The 20,895-nt window shown below is 41.4% G+C and overlaps 1 protein-coding gene across 2 annotated transcripts in view; it reads right to left on the bottom strand.

Moving 5' to 3' along the window:
• Window positions 1–20,895, bottom strand: part of TTC3 (tetratricopeptide repeat domain 3) — a 61,355-nt gene that overhangs the window by 18,994 nt on the left and 21,466 nt on the right. For both annotated transcript variants that reach the window (XM_081198742.1, XM_081198741.1), the window contains exons 16-34: window positions 17,635–17,692; window positions 17,056–17,113; window positions 16,660–16,735; window positions 15,462–15,590; window positions 14,722–14,802; window positions 13,737–13,849; window positions 11,980–12,106; window positions 10,958–11,077; window positions 10,700–10,801; window positions 10,525–10,617; window positions 10,217–10,278; window positions 9,589–9,725; window positions 9,140–9,469; window positions 7,503–7,754; window positions 6,473–6,519; window positions 5,480–5,533; window positions 4,108–4,184; window positions 2,724–2,876; window positions 1,001–1,868 (exon numbers count right to left, since the gene is read on the bottom strand). In XM_081198742.1, coding sequence (XP_081054868.1) covers window positions 1,001–1,868; window positions 2,724–2,876; window positions 4,108–4,184; window positions 5,480–5,533; window positions 6,473–6,519; window positions 7,503–7,754; window positions 9,140–9,469; window positions 9,589–9,725; window positions 10,217–10,278; window positions 10,525–10,617; window positions 10,700–10,801; window positions 10,958–11,077; window positions 11,980–12,106; window positions 13,737–13,849; window positions 14,722–14,802; window positions 15,462–15,590; window positions 16,660–16,735; window positions 17,056–17,113; window positions 17,635–17,692 — 2,937 coding nt within the window. The remainder of the gene's footprint in view (window positions 1–1,000; window positions 1,869–2,723; window positions 2,877–4,107; window positions 4,185–5,479; window positions 5,534–6,472; window positions 6,520–7,502; window positions 7,755–9,139; window positions 9,470–9,588; window positions 9,726–10,216; window positions 10,279–10,524; window positions 10,618–10,699; window positions 10,802–10,957; window positions 11,078–11,979; window positions 12,107–13,736; window positions 13,850–14,721; window positions 14,803–15,461; window positions 15,591–16,659; window positions 16,736–17,055; window positions 17,114–17,634; window positions 17,693–20,895) is intronic.

A 20,895-nucleotide genomic window follows, 5' to 3' on the forward strand; every position in this document is an offset into this window, starting at 1 on the left:
CAGGAGTGCACCGTAAAGGTAACATACAGTGCCAAGACTAAGGATTATAATGCTGTGTGGGAGAAGGGGGAAGCACAAAAAGCCTATCCTCCGGCCAGGTCTCCTTTTATAGCCTGAGAGTGGCCTAGAAAAGTCTTTCTCCTCTCTGATCAGTCCTTGGTCAGCAGGCATCAGGAAAGGAGGGAGAACAAGCCTTCAAGGTCATTAGAGCCAGGTGCCATTCCAGGCACAGAAGGTATCCCTGCTGGAAACTGGGAACCTGCCTTATAGAAACATTGCAGAAATCTGCTCCCTAAATTACATTTGTGTTCTTTAAGCAATATGAGGCTAATAGGGCCAAATGCAAAATGAAAACAAGCAAGTTTGATTCCAGGTCCACTTTCTTCTAGAAGTTCACTAATCTTAACACACTATTTAACTCCAGTGAAAACCACCTTCCACACATTTTTCATACACAGAATACAGCTGTAGAAAGGGAGAGAGGGTGGACACATGAGTAATGCTATACATGGATATCATGTGCTGTTTTGTCCATTATCATGCAGGAAGCTGGCAACAGCTTTTCACATAGCAAAATAGTCATGTGTGTTCTTCACAGATGATAGTATACAGATGCACAAAGGAAACTTGCGATAATGGCCTTGCGTCCACCTAATGAACTTAGTTTTGGGTACCATGTTTGAAAGCTACATCCATGTTGACTCTCAAGTCTAACACAGATATTTAAAAAAATATTAGTAATAGTAATTTATATTGCTTTCCCATGTCTTTTTAAAAGAAGAAACTTCTTTGCACACTGAGATGAACATAGCAAATGTAGCTAGCATATTACAGACAACATGTCTATAATTAAATTCTTTATCAAGCGAACAGGCACTGAAAGAAGCAAACTGATATCCCACACCAATGAAACTCACTCCAGAGTTTATACATGCAACACAGAAAAACAAAAACATTGTCAGCTCCACAACGAATACTGTGCACAGCTTATTATTCTCACCTGAATAGCAATCATCCTAGAACGGGGTTTGTTTCTTGCTGTAGACTTATTAGTGGTTTCCATTTTAGTAACAGAGTCACATCCAGCTTCATTAATATTATTCTCAATGTTATCAGGATTATTTTCACAAGAGCAAATGTCAGACAATGCTGACAGTTGCACCTCATCTTTCGCCACAAGAATATCTTCGCCATCCTCGCTTGATGTCACTTCTGGATCAATATCAAGGAAAGCATCGGGATATAAATAATTAGATTGCTCCAAAATATCTAGCATTTCAGGAATCGTTGGCAACGTTCTCTCATTCTGATATTCTGACTGAATCTCATTCAGAAATATTGGGTGGCTTTGGGGTAAAGCTGAAGGCAAAGAGGCATCTGGCATAGGCAGTGATGCTGCTATCATGTCAGTTACCGGAGTGGAAAGGGAGTATGTGGGAACGAATGGACTAAAAGTGGAATGGCTGGTAGTCATATATTCCAGAGTATCATGGGCTGGAGTATTAGTAGATACTGACACATAAGGATTGTTAATATATGAGGTGGGCTGGAACTCTTTGGCAGCTGGGTTTAAACGTGGTTTGCTGTTTTCTTGACTATGAAGGCTTGCCGAAGAAGTTTCTTCATTTTTAGTCCTTTCTGCAGCTCCGGTGACATCCGCATTTTCCTTCAGCATCACCGAATGTTTCATCAAGCCAATAAGGTTGCCAATCATAACAAAACGTAGAGATTCCAGAAGGAAAGATTTCAGACCACCAGCATCCTCCACTATTTTACGAGTGTCTGCAGGAAAGTGTTCATACTCTCCAACTAACAGTGGATTATCAATTTCCATGGGGCCATGTTCTTCCAAGATTTGAGAAAAATAGCTGTGAAAGCAATCAAAGTCATATCTAAGTTCGAGAGGAAGCTGCGCGATCACAACTCATTTAACGTTTTAGCTACCAATTTATACATGACAAAAGAGGTTTGAAAACACCTTCCGATCTCACGTCAACATTTTATTTTATGTAAGCTGATAGAATAATGTTGTCACCCTAAGCACCAAACCGTGTCTTATGATGCCCAAGACCATCATGCCAACTTGTCTCCCCCTCACTGGGGACCAACAGGCATTTTTAAACACCTTTGCCAACTTGAACAAGCAGGAGTCAATGCTTTGGGTGGCAATGATTAAAACTGCATGAGTTTCAGGTTCAAATATGTCAAGGAAAAAGGAACTAGAGATGCACACAAAAGAGAGGAACGCCTCAGAGAAGAAACACATGGGAAAGGAAGTGCCCCATCGTATTTCCAATGCCTGTCCCCTAAAACGTTCACTTCCCACGTTTCTTGCTTTCTTCGGCAGCAAGGAGGTAGAAGTAAATGTCAGGAAACAAGAGAATTCTGTTAGTGCTGAGTAATCAGTACCCAAGTATAACCATTAGTAATCATAGGAAGATTTCAATGTCAGGAAAGTCTGAAACACAAGCTCTTGTTCCTATGCCTTACTGCTAGCAGCTATGTGCTCAATCCTTAAACTGCTTTTGAAACCCAGGGGAGTTAAAGATTCCATTTGGGAGCTCGGGTGGGAGCAGACTTGAGAGGAAACTCTAAATCCCAATCCTCCTCCTCCTCCTCCTCTAGGAATGGGGATGATGCCTATATCCAAAGGACCCCAGCTCTACCTTTGTTATTTTTTTGTTTGTTGGAAAATAAAGAAGGAAAAGGAAATGGAAACATACTCGTATAAGCTTTCACACGTTGGGTCTGGGTAATTGTCCAAAATTCTCTGGTAACTGCTACCGGAGGAAAAATTATTATACAAAGCTTCAAATATCGCCACCTGCTCATTAAGACCATCTGGGATTCTGAAAGGGTCACGTGGATTCATAAAACTGTTGGGAAGACAAAGAACAGACTTTAAGAAGAGCAAGCTCCTTATGAATGGAAAGCTCCCAACTCACAGTGAACAATAAAAAGCTCAATAGCCGTTTTATTTGTTTTAGGCATAGGCCGTAACAATAACAAAGAGACATGCTTTCAAGCGTAAGATGAAGATTAGAATAAAAATAAACTAAGACAATAAAAAAAACCTCAGCTGTACAATTTACAGTCAATAATAGGAGCACTGACATAGTCTGGATATTTTGCAGCTGTAAGGGCAACAGTACGTACTTTCGGCTTACCTCATTAATATCTGCAAATAAATGCTCTATTTGCTATCTGTCTGACCATTAAATTCAATTCATCCCACCAGGAATTACAATAGGAACATCCTTGTTATGTCATCAGAGATGGAACATTGAGATATATTAATGTGGGATATTCTCTGTAATGGCTTCTCAAAAATACAATGGCAGAGATTAACAGGAATATTATAACAATGTGTCTCTGGAACTGCCAGCAGCATTTGAATCTGGAGTAAAGGATTTCCTCAGGGGGGGGAAGGAAAGAGGTTCAATAAATAGAATTTGTCATGTTTAAATATTATCATGGCACATCTTAAACTTGGTTACAAGGCACATTGCACTTGCAAGTTGTCATGGATTCTGTTCTTAAACTATTTGCAGGGACATAAGGCTTAATTAATTAGTTCATAGAAAAACCCATATTGCACCTCTCTTATTCTCAGTCACTCATTTAATCAATAGATGAAGAAAGAATACAAGGGTTTTATTTCTCAAAAGTAACATTTTTCAGGTATCTCTGTCTCCCAAGACACTGGAAAAACATTAAGTTTTAACAATGAGGAATTAAGATGTTCACATCTAATACCCCCAAACTAAGAGGGTAAAATTCAAGCTGTCTGGTTAACAATTTTATTGTCTGATTAGTAAATTTTATTTTTCAGTTTTCTTTATTTAAATACACTTTGACAACTGCAGTTCAAAGGCTTAAATCTCCTTTTTATAAAACATCACTGTGTGGTTCAGGTGCCATAAAAAAAGGGGCACATGCATAACACTCTCATTGGAGTCAAAGGAATTTAACAGTGTACTAGTGTTCTCAAAGGTAAGTCCCATTGAGTTCAACCAGACATACTTCCAGGTAGGTTAGTTTAGGATTGCAGCCTAAAGGTGCCTTGGCAAGAGCGTGCTCCATGCATTTTTTTGTGCCAGAACTTACAAGGTGCTTTCTTCTGAAAATATATTGTCTTCCTCTCGAGTTACTGTACCAACTCCACCAGACAGGACTAAAATAGACTAAATCAACAAGGAAAGAATTGAAACTTGTTACATAATGACACGTAAAATTTTAAAACGGAGTAATCCATCTTCAGAATTCAACAGACTCGTTTATATAATCCTTTTTCTCTAGTTCACATTTATTCAATGCCCCCCCACCAAAAAATGAGGTTTGGCAGTGTGATTGTAAGAAAAGGAGATCACTCCACAATATTCAACTGTGCCCTCCACTCACAGAAGGTTCTTTGTTACAGTGAAGTTTCTCTTCAAGGAAGGAGGGAGGCCATTTTCACTGCTTCCCTCTTAAACCCCCTCCCCCCCCCCACTCCAAATCTGTTCTACGGATAGGAAGACCACTTGGAACAACATGGGAGGTGGCACTGGCATTGGGGGTGCAGGAGAAAGGGGGAATTAGAGAAAACCAGCTCCTCCTCCTCCTTTCTATCCCCAGGAGCCACCTCTGGAGCAGAGAGCCTTTTAGCAGCAGTGGGACGCAGCTGGATACACACCCAATTTTATTATTCAAAACTAGAAATACAAAGCAGGAAGAACACTATTCAATCCACAGTGACTCTTTAAACCTGCAGCATACATTTTTCTCCAAATCTACTGTCCTGCTTGTATGCAAAATTATGTTGATAATAGACAGGAACATAAGAAGCCGCCTTATATCACAACAGACTATTAGGATGAACAAGATCACTACTATCCACAATGACCAGCAGCAGGTCTCCAGGATTTCTGAGAGGCAACATGACCAGTCCCACCTCCTCCTACTGAGCTATGGCCTTTTCCCCAACTGATTAAAAACTAAGGAGCTAGCGCATGCTGCTCAGAAGTCCCAGTCTCACTCTACCCCACTTCTGGCCATGCCAGGTGCAACATGCCACAATACCTGCCTTGTTGTTTCATCTGAACCTGGGCCCAAGGTTTGTTTCCTTCACATCAAACCACAAGGGGTAAACCAAGCTCTGTTCTTGGCTTGCTGGTCATGGCCTGGTTGGAGAGAGGCAAATCACATGCCCAGCTTCAGATGATGTGACGAAGCCAAGGCGTATGGTTTGCTGCTTCTGGCATGGCCAGGGACATGGGAGGGGCAAAGTAGGGACATCTAAGCAGCATGCACTACTAGCACACTGCTCGTTTGCATTTCAGATATGGTCTAACTTGGCATGTGAACCAGGCCTGAGGAAGTCAAGAAAGAGTGAAGGAGAGAAGAAATTGAAGAGAGAACAGTACATAGGCATTTACTAGCTTTGCTTCTTTTGCTGCATTCTACCAGCATAGACTCCTTTAAAGAAATAAAGATATACCTTTGGTTCCTTTGCCTTCTTTCGGTTTCTGTTTTTAACTTTGATAGTATTATTCTAGACAGAAAAAGAGATGGTTTAGTAGTGACCACCACCAGGAAAAAATATTACCATAACACTGCTTATTTTATTTGCACATTCTATTTCCATTCTTCACCTTCACTAGCAAGGAAACAAAGTCCCTACGTCTGTTTCCTCATTTCTTTTCTACTTTTCCCCTTCAGAGCAACATGACGCCATGTATAACTATTTCAATAAGAGCATGTCATGATGACCAACACCAAAACGAAATGATCGCCCTGTGGCGGTACCTCCCCCTTTGAAATGCTCCTCCCTCAGACATGAGATTGGTGCTATCGCTTTACTTATTTTGGTGCTAAGTGGAAATACATATTGGTTTGCCCAGGTTTTTGCAAGAGACTGTTGAGCCTATGACGATGTTGCATGCCCTGCTGTGTACGTACGAAGTGTCCCTTAACGGATGCAAGAAGAAGGGACTGCAGGACAAGCCATGTCAGCAGAAACAGGGATACACAGTGTCTCTAACAAGCTAATAAGCAACATGATAAACACCAGAAATTTGGTGAGTACTCAAGATTCCAATATCCCGTGACTGGGCTGAAAGGGGTTTGGAACAGGTTTAAGTCTTTCCTTGCCATGTTATCATCCCCACTGCACCTCAGAACACCCCTTTTGGGGGTCTTTCACTAGCGTGAAGTCCCACCGGCTGAGCTGTGGTGAGGGGCACTCCGGCAAATCTCTGGCTCAGCTACGGTGAGACGTGCCCAGCTGGCAAAGCCAAAAATCTCCTGAATGAAAAGTTCTCTCATCCTGGCGGACCGTGGGTTTGGACTGCACTGAAACTCTGCAATAAATGTATGTTATAAAAGCAGCAGTGCAATATAAGGGGAATGCTCTACCTAAGTATATTAGAAAGTGTTCTGATTGCAATGTATTTGCTTCCATTTCAAGAAAGGGATAAACATAAAAACTTACTGAGGCAGTTGCATTCTCTTCCTTCCTTATTACAGTATACCGATTATCTATTTTTAAAATAAATTTTATTTTTAAAAACAAAACAAAAATCTAAGCCAAAAGCACAAAGCTCTAAACAGTTTTGAACAACTGCGCCGTAACTTTAGTAAATAGCCCTGTCCTCTCACGGTTGTGCATATGCTTTAAATCATTATACTATATAGAGATATCTAACCATGTTGGCCAAATAATTACAGTACTTTGATAAGAGGCCTGAGTTCTTACAACAGAGTATATTTTTAGCTGCTTAAAGCCAATGGTTCTGAATCAGAAGAAACTTGTCTATGTCCTGCTGAGATCAGTACAGTTGTACCTTGGTTTTCAAATGCCTTGTGACTCGAACATAAAGGTAAAGGGACCCCTGACCATTAGGTCCAGTCGTGACCGACTCTGGGATTGCAGCGCTCATCTCGCTTTGCTGGCCGGGGGAGCTGGCGTACAGCTTCCGGGTCATGTGCCCAGCATGACTAAGCCGCTTCTGGCGAACCAGAGCAGTGCACGGAAACGCCGTTTACCTTCCCGCCGGAGCGAAACACCGCAAACCCCAAAGTGAGTGTTTCAGTTTGCAAACTTTTTTAGGAAGCTGAATGTCAGACACGGCTTCCGCAGCTTCCGATTGGCTGGTTTCTGAACTTTTTCGGAAGTCGAAAGGACTTCCGGAACCGATTCCGTTTGAGAACCAAGGTACGACTGTACATGTTTATGACTAAAGTGATACTGAATTCATAAACCACCATACACAGCAACCAACTCAGAACCCGCCCCATAAAGAAAGCAGCATCTCCCCACAACTGCAATTAGAAGGATAATGGAACATGGGGTTTCGCATTTCTTTCCCCACGTGGGCTGAACCACCTGCACAGAACCTACAGTTCACCTGGTCTGAATCCTTTCATTGCTGCCCACCACTGTTCCCCTCACAAAATCTATAGAAGTAATTGATAAAGTTACAGGGATAATAAACTCCCTTTGGTCATCCTAGTATACTTACCCATGTTATCAAAATAGTCATCTAAGTATTGAAGGAGAGGTGGAAAATTCTCTCTGTTCTCTTCTAAGAGCCATAAAAAACACCGAAGTTCTATCAACGACAGCTCATCTATCATATCTGGAGATGTGCAGGTGAACTCCCTGCCTAGTTTAATGCCATATTTCTCATTCCACAGCACTGCTATGAAGTCAAGATCAAGCTGTAAGATGCATGTTCCATACTTGGCAAAAAACTGTTTTGTAGCTTTTAAACCTGCAAAAATAAATATAAATTATAACACCCAAAAGTGGATTCACATCACAGAATATATTTTGCCCTCTAGGGCAGACATACACAAGGATTTGACCTGCTTACATTTCAAAGAAGCATTTTTTGGGGTAGATCTCCAAGAATTAGACCAACTAGATGGGGGATAGTATAGTGAAAAACTCATTATCTGGAACTTGTTAAAATTACCAGCGCCCACCCCAAAGCTGGGGCAGGGACAACGACACTAGGAGCCATTGCTCTTTGCAATATGTGGGGAGGGAAGCTGTGAATACTATTGTTGGGTTGTATCCAACAATACCCTTCTGTTCACAGAAAGGTTTCTGACCAAGTGAAGGCATTTGCTAATGGAAAGGAGGAAGCCATTTTCACCAATTCCCCTCCTCTCTGAAAATCTGCTCTGGAGGGTTGTGGGACCATCTGGAAGAGCACAGAATGTAGTGTGTGTGCAGGGAAACTCAGAGAAAATCACCTCCCTCTCCTCCCACCAAGTCATTCATAAAGGCCTCTGCCAGATGAAAAGTCCATCTGGATTGAGCCCACTGAGAGCTGGCTATGGATACAAGTATCCTATCACAAAGTAACAACAAACAATACTGATCCACGCACCTGTCATAAAGTTGTCTGCCTGAACAGTATGAGAAACTGCAAAGATGCAAAAGCAAAACTAGCGGTGTGCTAAAAGCAGGCATAGGCAAACTTGGCCCTCCAGATGTTTTGGGACTACAACTCCCATCAACCCTGACCGCTGGTCCTGTTAGCTAGGGATGATAGGAGTTGTAGTCCCAAAACATCTGGAGGGCCAAGTTTGCCTATGCCTGGCTAAGAGTGAAGAACAAATGAGCATCTTGCTTTGAACGTCTTCTCAGCAAACAATTCTAAGCAGGACATGTGCAGTCTAATATATTGAGACTATTTTGAGAATATTAAAGGAGCACAATAAAGCTTGGAAATTAGTACAAAAAATAAAAATAAGGAACAAGAAGTGCATTGGAAATGTAATTATTGCTACCCAAATCTTGCTTGTAAAAAACTGAAAACAGCAATGATCAAAACTTTGGAATATTGTAGGAAATTACAGTGCTGGACAGCAAGGGCATAAATTTTCCAATTACCTATATCCTTGCTTTTGATACTTAAAGCATAACCTTATGCTTTAACTATAAATATAAACAGAGAGGGATTTGTTGATCAGAATTATTTACAAATCCAGTTCCTAACTTTTATTTTCCAGATCAGCTGCAATTGCAGCCAGCTCTCATATGTAATGTGAACAAGCCTAATAGATAAATGCTCAAGAGTTAAAACCCTGTAATGGAACTAAGCCTCAGTTTTATGTTACAGTATAACCACAAATAACTTACTCTTACCATTACTATCAAGATGTTTCATTAAGTCGTGTAGTCTAGGATCCACTTCTTCAAGCTCACTTAAAACATGAACAAAAATTCTTGTCGCCACTCTATTATTTTTGTCAATTACGGAGCTTACAATCTGATCCATTACTTCAACTGAGGTTACACAGTTTGTTGAAAACCGTGTGTGGTCCGCTTCGCCAATTACCCACCACGAAAACAGTTCATTAAGAAGTTTGAAGCCATCATGTACGCCTCTCCGTATTTTCTCAATATTCTGCATAATAAGCTGCAGGACTCTATCCCCAGCAAAATAATTCTTGTGAACAAGACCACCACCGCTCCCTAAGATTAAAAAGCAAAAACAAAACCGTGAATGCCCAGATACATAACAGAAATGCAGGACCCCACGGGGGGGGGGGGGGATCAAGGTATTCTCAATACAGGTATTTACTATCACATACCTTTAGCACTGTCATCATTTGATATAGAGTCTGCTGTGTGAAGCACTTCTGCAAAGTTCCCTAGTGACAGTAAAGCGTCTTCTTTCATTAATTTCCTCTTCAATTTCCTCTCCTGTTTTTTCTGTAGGGTTCTAGAACTGACACAGTCAACTTAAAGTGAAGTCTTTTATTTTTAAAAGCAATTGGACATTTTTCAGTTGAAATGTAAATATTCAAGACTACTGCTCTTTCAGGAAAAATAAGTCTCCTGGCCTGTTAATATGTGACAGAAGCTCCCGAAAGAGAGCTGCCCGACTGTATCAATCATAGCAGACACATGAAGACGTAATCCAGCAGCAATCCTTATGTGAAGGCCATCACAACACTAAATGCGAACAGGCCTTCAAGTATCCAAATATATATTCAGGATTGTATCCAGTAAGGTCTTTCCAGCAAACAAAAGTCTCCCTTAACCAGAAAACAAGATAGAGACCATTTTGGCCAATTTCCCTTACCCTACTCTGAATATTTCCTGCCTTGGACAACAGGTGGCGATACAAACCCCCATGTTCTTCAATGAGACTACCATCTTGTGTCAGCCGCTCTGAAAACGAACTGCTAGTATTATATGACTAGCTAGGAAACTTACCTTGTGCATTCCTGTTTAACAATGGGCCTTGGAGGATTCTTGCTTTTTATTTTATCTTCATACTAAGAGGAGAAAAGAAAAATGGGAGCTTCAAAGATTTATTTTCCGTAACAGTGCTTTATTATAATTGTGGAAAATAAAATACTGTTTTGACATTAGGTCAAAGCAAAGAAACGAAAATGAAATTTATATAGTATGACAACAAATTTGGAAATGTTCAATGCAGGTAATAATAAAGGTTTCTTTTCATCTAATTCCATTTCTAGTATTTATATTATAAAAAATACCAACCAGAAATCAATTCTTACCTCACATTTGATTAAACCAGAGGAGCTGAAGACAGCAATATTAGAAATGAGACCGCTACAATCTGGAGTGAAACATAGCTCTCGAAGGAAGTCCTGTGGGTGTGAGAAAAAGGACTTGTGGGTAGGATTTCGCTACAGAGGCTACAGAAGTAAAGCATTAAACATTTGATGTTACCTTTTCAGTTTTATCTGTATATCTTGCTGCTTTCAACTTCTTCCAACAGCTTACATGAAACTCCACTTTACATTGTTCACAGCAGGTAACACGTATAAAACCCTAAAGTTTGGAGATCACAGATGAGCACTGTGAGTTCAACAGTAAGACACCATTTATATTAGGAAAATTCAAAACATATTTCGCATAAGCCTCTTAAGAGAAAGTGCACCTAAATTAAAAGTATCTGAAGATCCTTTTCAACAACCTTCATATTACCTTGAAATCTGGGTCGCTAAAATAGATTTTTATTTTCTGTGCTTGGCACTGCTGGTAGCGACAAACTGCATGTGGAGCTGGAGGAAATCTGCATTCTTCAATGTGATCTTGCAATATAACCTATGAAGCAGCAAAGCAAGTTAAATATTGTAGCATCTTCCCTGGAAATTCTGTACTACCAAGTGTGCATGTTTATAAATGCAGTCTCATCGAGCAGAATACTGAATACTCATCATTTCCTCGACTTTCAATTTCTTCCACTTTCTATTGTTTGCCACCCCACAGAATATTAGGCTGCCTGTTAGGTAGGAAGGAATTCAACCCATCTGTATGAGGCCAGGCTTTCAAAGTTGACTACAGTGATGCAAGATGAAGTCACACAGTACTGCTCATAGATTCACAGAATCATAGAGTTGGAAGGGATCCCATGGGGCATCGACTCCAACCCCCTGCAATGCAGGAATCACAGCTAAAACATCTCTGGCAGATGGCCACCCAAGCTCTGTTGATAAACCTCTAACGAAGGTTTCCAAAGTAGTCTATTCCGCTGTCAAACTACAAACAAAGCAAATGGGTTTATTGCTCTTTAATTTTGTTCTGTGAGGAAGGGGCAATCTCAGTGATGAAGGTGCAAATAAGTAAATGGTAATTGACCTAAATACAACTTCTGATGCCAGTACAATTCAGCTGATTAACCGAGGTATTCTACAAAGATCCCATATTCAGTGCAGCGGGCAAGTCATTCAAAAGACTTCCTTGCCATTCAGGGACCCTTAGCAGGTATTTAGATCCCCAATTGCTAAGGGCAATCCTTATACCGGAAAGGATGGACAGAGTCACACATTCAAACACGCTCACCTCCACTGAAGATGAATGCAAGATTCTCTGCTTTACCAATTTGTTCCTTGATGTAGTCCTCAGAATATAGACAGAACTTATCCTGGACAGCCACCACACAAATGATATACAAACTGGGTTTGGTTTGGTTTTGTTTAGCTTTACAGGGTAACAATCTTACTTACCTGAAATTTTTCTGTTCTTGTCTCTTCAATAACTATGGAAGTTGTAGGCCACGTCAATACACCAGGCACAATCTTATGACTAACCATGGTCTTTGATTTCAAAAACTGGTCCAGAGCTTCTGAAAACCTATCGTGTACGCCAAAAGACTCAACGTCACATGCTATATCCAAGCATCCCTAGTGTCAGCATGTTTCGTGTTTAGGAATCCAATGAAATATGAGTGTCATTCCTCTCCCCAGAACCCCAGACACAATTTGAAAATGGGAAGTAATTGTGGCTGGTTTAATTTTTAGTTCTGGCTATTTATTTATTTTATATACCGCCCTATACCCAGAGGTCTCAGGGCGGCTCACAGAAAAGATCGCCATATATAAAATCAAAATAAGAACAATAACCCAATTAACACCCCCCTCAAAAAAGAGCCTCATTTTAAAAGGGTATAGGATGTCAATCAGGTCAACTTGATTGGTTGAAAAGGAACATTTTTGCCTGGCGCCTAAAGGTGTATAATGAAGGCGCCAGGCAAACTTCCCTGGGGAGAGCATTCCACAGATGGGGAGCCACTGCAGAGAAGGCCTGATCTCGTGTTGCCACCCTCTGGACCTCTTGAGGAGGAGGAACACAAAGAAGGGCCTCAGAAGATGATCTCAGGGGCCAGGCAGGTTCATATGCCTTTCTAACAGGAGGTAAACATCAGCTCTGGATTCCATAGTCCTTTTCAAAATGAAGAGGCAGCTCAAGTTAAGCATGCTCACTCTCCCCTCACCTTGACACAGTAGTGCAGCGGTGAGGGCTGCTGCGATTGCTTACTCATCTTGCTTGCTTCCTGATCTGTTTTGGCAATGGCTGCTTTCCCTAGAGCAGGGGTGGCCAACTCCCAAGAGACTGCGATCTACTCTCAGTGTTAAAAACTGGCAGTGATCTACCCCCTCTTGGGCGCTTCAGGTCAAAGTTGTTGAGCTTTTTTTTTTAGGGAACAGGAAGGCCCATTTTTTAGGGGTTCAGGTGTAAATCGTGTAGCTTTTTTTAGGGAGGAGGAAAGTCAGTGATCTACCACAGATGTCCAGTGATCTACCAGTAGATCACAATCTACCTGTTGGACGTGCCCTAGACCGAAAAATCCAGGCAGCTTCTCACAAGTTATCAGAGGGAGTAGAAATCCATTTGCTAGGGGAAAAACAGCCACTGAGGGGAAGCGGAAAGCAAAAGCAGCCTGAACAACAGGACTGGCTTAGAATGCCTCTTTGTCAGAAGAGCAAGCCATGGGGGAGTCTTCTCCACCCCATGTTACTTGAACTGCATGCTGTAAGTCAAACTCCTCGACCAGGGGTCAATACAGAGGGAGGTTTGATTATGAGTGACCCCTACAGCTTAAACAGCAGCAAGCCATCAAGCAAAACTGTTGACTATCACATTTCTTTCCAATTTGATCAAAGGCCACAGGCATATTTTTAACTCTCTCACTAAACATATATTTCATCTCAAATAAGCCTGCCTTCCTGGAGAGCGGTATTAGTGGACAACTGAATAGGTAAATGAAATTTCTGAATTCCTCCCTAAGAGTTCACACATATGATAGAAACGTTTTGTCCTCTTTGGTCCTCCACTCTGACTATTCTTCTCTAGTGCGATCAGAGTAAATGTGAAATGGACAAATTCAAGAGGTGCAAGAACTGTCCTCAGACAAGGTATTTAAGTGATCAGGTTTTTAAAGAACAAATGAGCTCAATTTCTAAAATCAACATATTATACTCACCTATTTTGTCTCAAATATACTTTTCCAATTCCATAATGTGCTAAGCAATCAAATCTCACTTTCTCATACTTCTCAATTATGTTATTGAAATGGTCTTTGGCTTTGGTTAGTTCCTTTGAAAACAAATGAAACGGTTTGATAATAATTTCAAACACAATCAAAACAGCAAAAGGCAAAAGAAATATAAAGCAAAAATAGTTACAGCACACGATGGAGATTTCAAGACTTCTTGGGATGGCATGAAAATGCTTACCATAAAGGTAAAGTCATTTTAAAATAACTGAGGTTGAGAATTTTGAGAATGACATCTGATGCCTTCGTAGATACGGTAAATCAGCCCCATTTTTGTTTTCAATACATGCAGTATACCACAAAGACTACTAATACCACAAGGATACAAAAGGCTTCCGAAGTAAAATAAACTAATACATTTGCCTTCTATGACTGCATTTCAGCAAAAAATATAGGCACCTATGGGACAGAACTATGCATGATTGAAAATTTTTCTTGGAAATTTCCACCATAGTGACGTGAACTGCAGAAGTGGGCTACTTTTAGATTTTGAAATTTAAATGTGGACTTCCCTAGTGCATGATAAAAATGTTACATAATCTCTGTCTCATGTCAGGATAGCAGTCATGAAGTTTCCGGACTCCTTGCCTACAGGTCCTTGGATTCTTGAGTTTCGTACTCTGTTTTAAATAAAACAATATCCCCATGACTGCACACAACTCACTGAACATATGGATGAAATATTTGTTCAAACTGAAGAAGATTATTTATACAATACATTTGCATATGGGTTCAACTTCATGATTTCAAGTTTTGAAATTTGTTACAAATAAAAAAGATGGCATTTCCCTGCAAACAGTTTAGATGGGAACAAGTTATTAGTTCCTGTGCTAGCTAAGTCTGCAGCCACCCACTGTTCTAGTAAGACATTGGCAGGAGGGCCCTGGCCAACACGTAATAGCTTGACTCTTACCTCAGGCTGCCCTATTCCAAGGAGAGCAGTAGCATAGCCATAGAGGATGACGACATAATCAACAACAGCAAACTTCAATGGCTGCATCAAGTTTAAAAAATAATAATAAAGAGAAGACAAGAAAAAATGGTTTGTCATTAAAAGTCACATCCTAAAGTTAACAAAACTTGACAGAAAGAATTGTATCCATTGGAACCTGTACTTTATATACATTCAGTTTCTGTCTGCTCAACTGCATCTGATCCCTATCCTAGACAAGATTACTTTGTTCATAAATCTTTAACCCAACATTTTGCAAACACCTAGGGTGATATACAACCAGGTCGTACTAAAGAGTAGACTGAAATCAATGGAGTTAAGTAACTGCCCACTGATTTCAATTAGTTTATGCTGATTATTTCTAATGTTGGATGCCACCCTTAGCCTTACAGAGAACTGAATCGTAGAAATAAGTTACTTTGCCTTTATAATTTACTATGACACAGAAATTAGAAAGACAGTTTCCCTTTGTCTACACAAAATGCACAAAACCTGGAAGATGGATTTCAGAGTCACTGAAAAAACATTTTGCATATTTCCTGTTCTGTTTTCCAGAAATTTCAATTACTTAGCACAATATAATAGTGGATGTACTTAATAAAACTAGCCTTTACCCTTTTATTAGGAATGCTTAAAAGAACCGTAAACATATACAGAAGGTAAAACTTATCTTGAGCAGACCATGGCATTCTCCCTATTACCTTTAGGTTGGATGGATCTAGAACACTTAACAATCGTGCAAAGGATTGTTCAGCATTGTGAAAGCGCTGATCCATCAATGATGTACATCCATCTTCTACAGTACTCTTCAACGACAGTATTAGTGTCCCCTGCAGAAATCAACAAGGGACAAATGTTGTCTTTGTTTCCTTTATCAAAACATTATGCTTATCAGACCAGTAATACATGTTGTTTAAATTTAATATTTCACATTTTTATTTCTTACCTAAATGTTAATTCTGTAGCAATCTTAGGGAGCTAAAATGGCAAACAAACTGTAACACAAACAAACCCAGGAGACCTTGAGACTATTCAAATAATCCCTACAAAATATGTACTATGCCAAGCTGGCAACATAGATAAAAGTCAATGGGGGACGGGGAAAGAAACAGGTCACTCCCATGATCTGATTATTCTGTTTATAAGGACCCACTTGCCCCTTTCCTCCGGGAATAAGAGCAGGGCCAGGATGCCACTGTCCACTAAGAAGGAAGAACTTTCATGACAAATTCAATGTTTCTTACCCCTGCTCCCATTTCAGACAAACCCACCCTGTTCCTTACAGAAAGAACTGTACAATCGTTAGCATATAGCTCTCTCTCATCTCAATTTGGATTGCAGTCTGGTCTGAAGACTACTACAAACATAACATGCAATTAAGAGTGGGTAAAGACTTATGCAGCTGGCATAATGTATTGTGGTCTTCCCCTGGACTTCAGGCTAGGAAGAGATCCCAGCTGAGACTAGGAAACCTGCCAACAAGGGCTTGTGTCCAATGCTGCACCCGTGGGGTTCCGCTGGCACAAAAGGACTTCCTCTCCTTCCTCCACGTGCCCCCAAAATATATTCCAGTGTCCCTGAACCCCCCAGAGCTGATTTTGAGCACACCCAGGGGACAGAAGAAAGCTCCACTGCAGGCATGGATGTATAGCACACCAGCGGAGCTGCAGTGTTAGATACAGCCCACAATTTTAAAAAAAGGACTTGGTGCTGTGTTTCACTTGTACATGTGAAGGCAACACTATGAACAGAATCCCATAATAAAAAACTGCCTGGTTTTAAATATTCAGTGGAGGCTGCTGCTGTTTAATGTTCTACATGCCTTTCACCAACCATATATAAACAGCATTCCTGACATTCAGTAAATTCTTAATGCCACACTTTTTACATATCTGTTACCTGTCGCACAGTACTACAGGGAGCTTTCTGTTTGTCCAGACATTTCTGAGAATCAGTTTTTGAATTCAGCTCATCTCTGGAATTAAAAAAGACAGTTACTTTTGTCAATAACTCAAATGCACACACATTTCATGCTCTAAAAAAACAACAACCCACAACCTGGGAAACTTGTCCCTGGGAAGCAGGGATTGTCCCCAACCTCTCATGTGCACCAGGGACCAGTGTCCTGGTGACGTTCCCCCCCCCCCAAGCTATCACGGCCAATTAAAAAAAGTGGACACCCAGGTATGAAAGCTACAATAAATAAAGGTGTTAAGGTGAAACCCCAAAAACATTTCAAAGGGAAGTTCTGAATCTGAAAGTATTTCCACTATTATAATGCAAGAGAAACAATACCTTGTCTTTTCAAAGTCATTCATTTTGCTCCTGGATTTTCCTGGATTTTCCCTCAGCCCTGTCATGAGGGGGAGGGGGGGAAATCATTTTGAACCTGGTTATTTTCCTTAAAAAGAACCACACACTTTGCATCAAAAATTTCAAGGAACTGTACAAAGAAGCTGAAAATTTGACAGGGCTGAAAAAAGCAACATGCTAATGCTTAGAAACTGATTGTTATGTGCCAACACTGTACAAAGCTGACTGAAAATTCTGATGTCTTTACCCTGGTCTATGCAATAATTTTCAAGCTTCACTCAGAGAAAAAAAGATGCAAGGACTGCTGAACAGAAATGGAATGAATTCTGTGTGGAGGCACCAGATATGGAGGGGAGCAGGGGACAGTGTGCGAAGGCCCTGATCCAGTCGCTGTAGCGACACCAGAGCCACTCCATCATGATGGAGCAACATTACGGCACGGTGCGTGCCGACGTTCAACACCCACATTGGGGGACCCAAGTCAGCGCCTCTGCCTGACACACGAATGTTTTGGGGTATCCATACCATGGAACACATATGGTCTAACTTATTTTAACTTACCTGACGAAATATCTGAAAGACGATCTTTGTTTTCTTTAGTTAAGGTATTAGCTGCTACCTGTAAAAAGATTTTTAAATGAGTATTTCCTCCCACTGAACCAGAAAGGGGCATGTTGCCAAAACCACCCACCTGAATAGATTTCCTTGATATGAAGTGTTGTGCGTGTTCACCCATGGAAATGGAAGAACTCAAATGCTTCTACCAGGAAGGCATCTTAGGCCGTGAGTTTCAAATCTCCTTGTCTAACTGTCTAATTGTGCTCAGAGCAGGCTGGCAATGTTATAATACTTGCTAAATAAGATGCGCAGTTACTAATGGCAAAGATTTCTGGGGAAGAATGCAAAGCATCTCTGTGTACTCTTAACTGAAGCCCAACACACCCAACTGGCATAATACAACTTAGGAGGAAGCTACACCGCCTAACCTAAGGACTGGAAGGCAGGTTTAGCCACCACTGCCTATGTGTGTGCAACAGGAATGCTTCACTTTTCCCCAGCAAGAGTGAATTCCCAACCAACCCACTTACATGAAGTTAAGTAAATGGATGCATTCAGGAAGCTGCTAGGGTAGGGCTAAACATGCTCACAACCCCTGGTGATCCTTGTGCTCAAGATAGGGAAGGGGTAGATTTTGCTGCCTCTTAACCTGGCTCTATAGAAAAGGATGGGAACTTCAAAGCTTCAACTCTGTTCATGTATATCCCCATTTTTGGACTATTTTTCCTGATCACACAGTGAAAAAGGGTGTGATATATCAGCACCTATGCTTCAATCTACCTATTGCTATTCACCAAATTTTAGGCGGGTGGCGCTGTGGGTTAAACCACAGAGCCTAGGACTTGCCGATCAGAAGGTCGCAGTTCGAATCCCCGGGACAGGGTGAGCTCCCGTTGCTCGGTCCCTGCTCCTGCCAACCTAGCAGTTCGAAAGCACGTCAAAGTGCAAGTAGATAAATAGGTACCGCTCTGGCAGGAAGGCAAACGGCGTTTCCATGCACTGCTCTGGTTCGCCAGAAGCGGCTTAGTCATGCTGGTCACATGACCCGGAAGCTGTACGCCGGCTCCCTCGGCCAATAAAGCGAGATGAGCGCAGCAACCCCAGAGTCGGTCACGACTGGACCTAATGGTCAGGGGTCCTTTTACCCTTTACCTTGATGCAGGGTATTAATTATTCCTACACAGTGGTACCTCGGATGTCAAACTGAATCCATTCCGGAAGTCCGTTCAACTTCCAAAACGTTCGGAAATCAAGGCGCGGATTCCAATTGGCTACACAGGAAGCTCCTGCAGCCAATCGGAAGCTGTGGAAGTCGCGTCAGATGTTTGGGTTCCAAAGAACGTCCGCAAACCAGAACACTCACTTCCGGGTTTGCGGCGTTTGGGAGCCAAAACGTTCGACTCACAAGGTGTTCGGGATCCAAGGTACAACTGTATGCTAAGAATCTTGGGTTAAGCAGGGCAGAGAAATTGGAATCAATGACCTTCCCAGTTACAGTATCATCTGCTGTCTGCCAATCATCCTGTTGCATGCCCCACTCCGGGTACTAGCAAAAGAAACTGCATTTCAAATGCAGAATGTGATTGCTTTTATCAAATTTCACAACAGAATGAATCCATCCATTCCTCCTTTCCTGACCCGGCTGAGATTAAGAAGGCATTTGAAAAGGTTCTTTCTGTGCAGCCTGGTTCATAAAAACCTTAATATAAGAGCTGCTGTAGCATAGTAAACAAGAGAAAGAGCTAAAATGCAATGCCCCACTTGACTCTCACCCATGCGATCTCAGGCAATCCATTCTCCCTCAGCCCACCCACCATCCCCATCAGTGTAACAGGGATAATAAATACCAACCTCTATAACAAAGTTGTAACAATTACAAAATAATGTACATGGAGTGCTCTGAACATCTGAAAGCACTATATAAATGGCTTATATGCTCCTTTTTTCCAGCAGCTAGCAGGAAGGTGACTAGCTGCAGCTCCACTACTCTTAAGATGTTCTTGGTGAACAAAAGAGAACCTGCCCCAACTCTTGCCCCAAACAGAGAGCTGAGGGGCTCAGATATTATCAGCTCCGGCTGCAGTTTATGCGGAACCAAGCTTCCCTGCTGCTGATTGGCAGGAAGCAGCCATGTCTACTGTTCTTAAAAAAGAAGCCTCTCAATTTGAACGGTTATTACTTGCTCAAAACCCAGTTAGCATCCTAAAGACTGCCAAATAAAAACCCAACGTAATTGTTTAATACCTGTTTTTTCTTGCTTTTGCCAAAATTTCCTCCCATTGAAAAGGAGCAGCGCTGTAATTTAACTCTGCATATGCACTTGGCAATCTTCAAGTCTACAGCCTTCCCTTTCGTTTCGTTTCTCTAAACGGCTAAATGACTCACTTTCTCCTCCCAGGTCCACCCTTAACTTCCTTTGTATGCATTGTCACAGGTTCAGCTAACTGTGCTGAGCCAACAGTCTCTCATCTAAAACAGTCGTCATCACTCTACTACTTATTTGCACAATGGCAGGTAAAGAGGACGGACAGGTTAAGCACTCTCAAAGTAACGTGAAGGGCCTGCAACCCCATCCTCCTGATGTCAAGGGACTAAGTAAATTCATGAGTCCCATCCACAGAATTACAGCTAGGTAAAATGGTATCAACTAGACAAGATGCACTGGAAGTTTATGAATCACCAAGACCAAAAGCCCTACGTCAGGGGTCAGCAAACTTTTTCAGCAGGGGGCCAGTCCACTGTCCCTTAGACCTTGTGGGGGGCTGGACTATATTGGGAAGGGGGGAATGAACGAATTCCTATGTCCCACAAATAACCCAGAGATGCATTTTAAATAAAAGCACACATTCTACTCATGTAAAAACACGCTGATTCCTGGACTGTCCGCGGGCCGGACTGAGAAGGCGAATGAGCCGGATCCGGCCCCCGGACCTTAGTTTGCCTACCCATGCCCTACGTGAACCTTCTCCAAAGATGCTCAGCTAGAGCTAATTCTGTTGGACTTTCAGCACCAGATGAAGACAATTCTATTCTCCCAGGATTTTTATATATTTTATTTTCAGATGTTTTTACTACTGCCTTGCTGTTCTTATGGCTGCTTTTACTGGTACCTTGTTGCTTTTATTTTTGTCTTACTGCTATTTTCACTGGGGACGGGAATTAAGCCTGATTTTAAATTTGTTTTTATTATACCATGAGCCACCTTGGAAGCTGCTGAAAGATAGCCAAAAAAACTTAATAATGGGGAAGGTTACTTAACAGAAA

Source organism: Podarcis bocagei (genome assembly GCF_964188305.1).
Source record: "Podarcis bocagei genome assembly, chromosome: 6".
Taxonomy (NCBI): domain Eukaryota; kingdom Metazoa; phylum Chordata; class Lepidosauria; order Squamata; family Lacertidae; genus Podarcis; species Podarcis bocagei.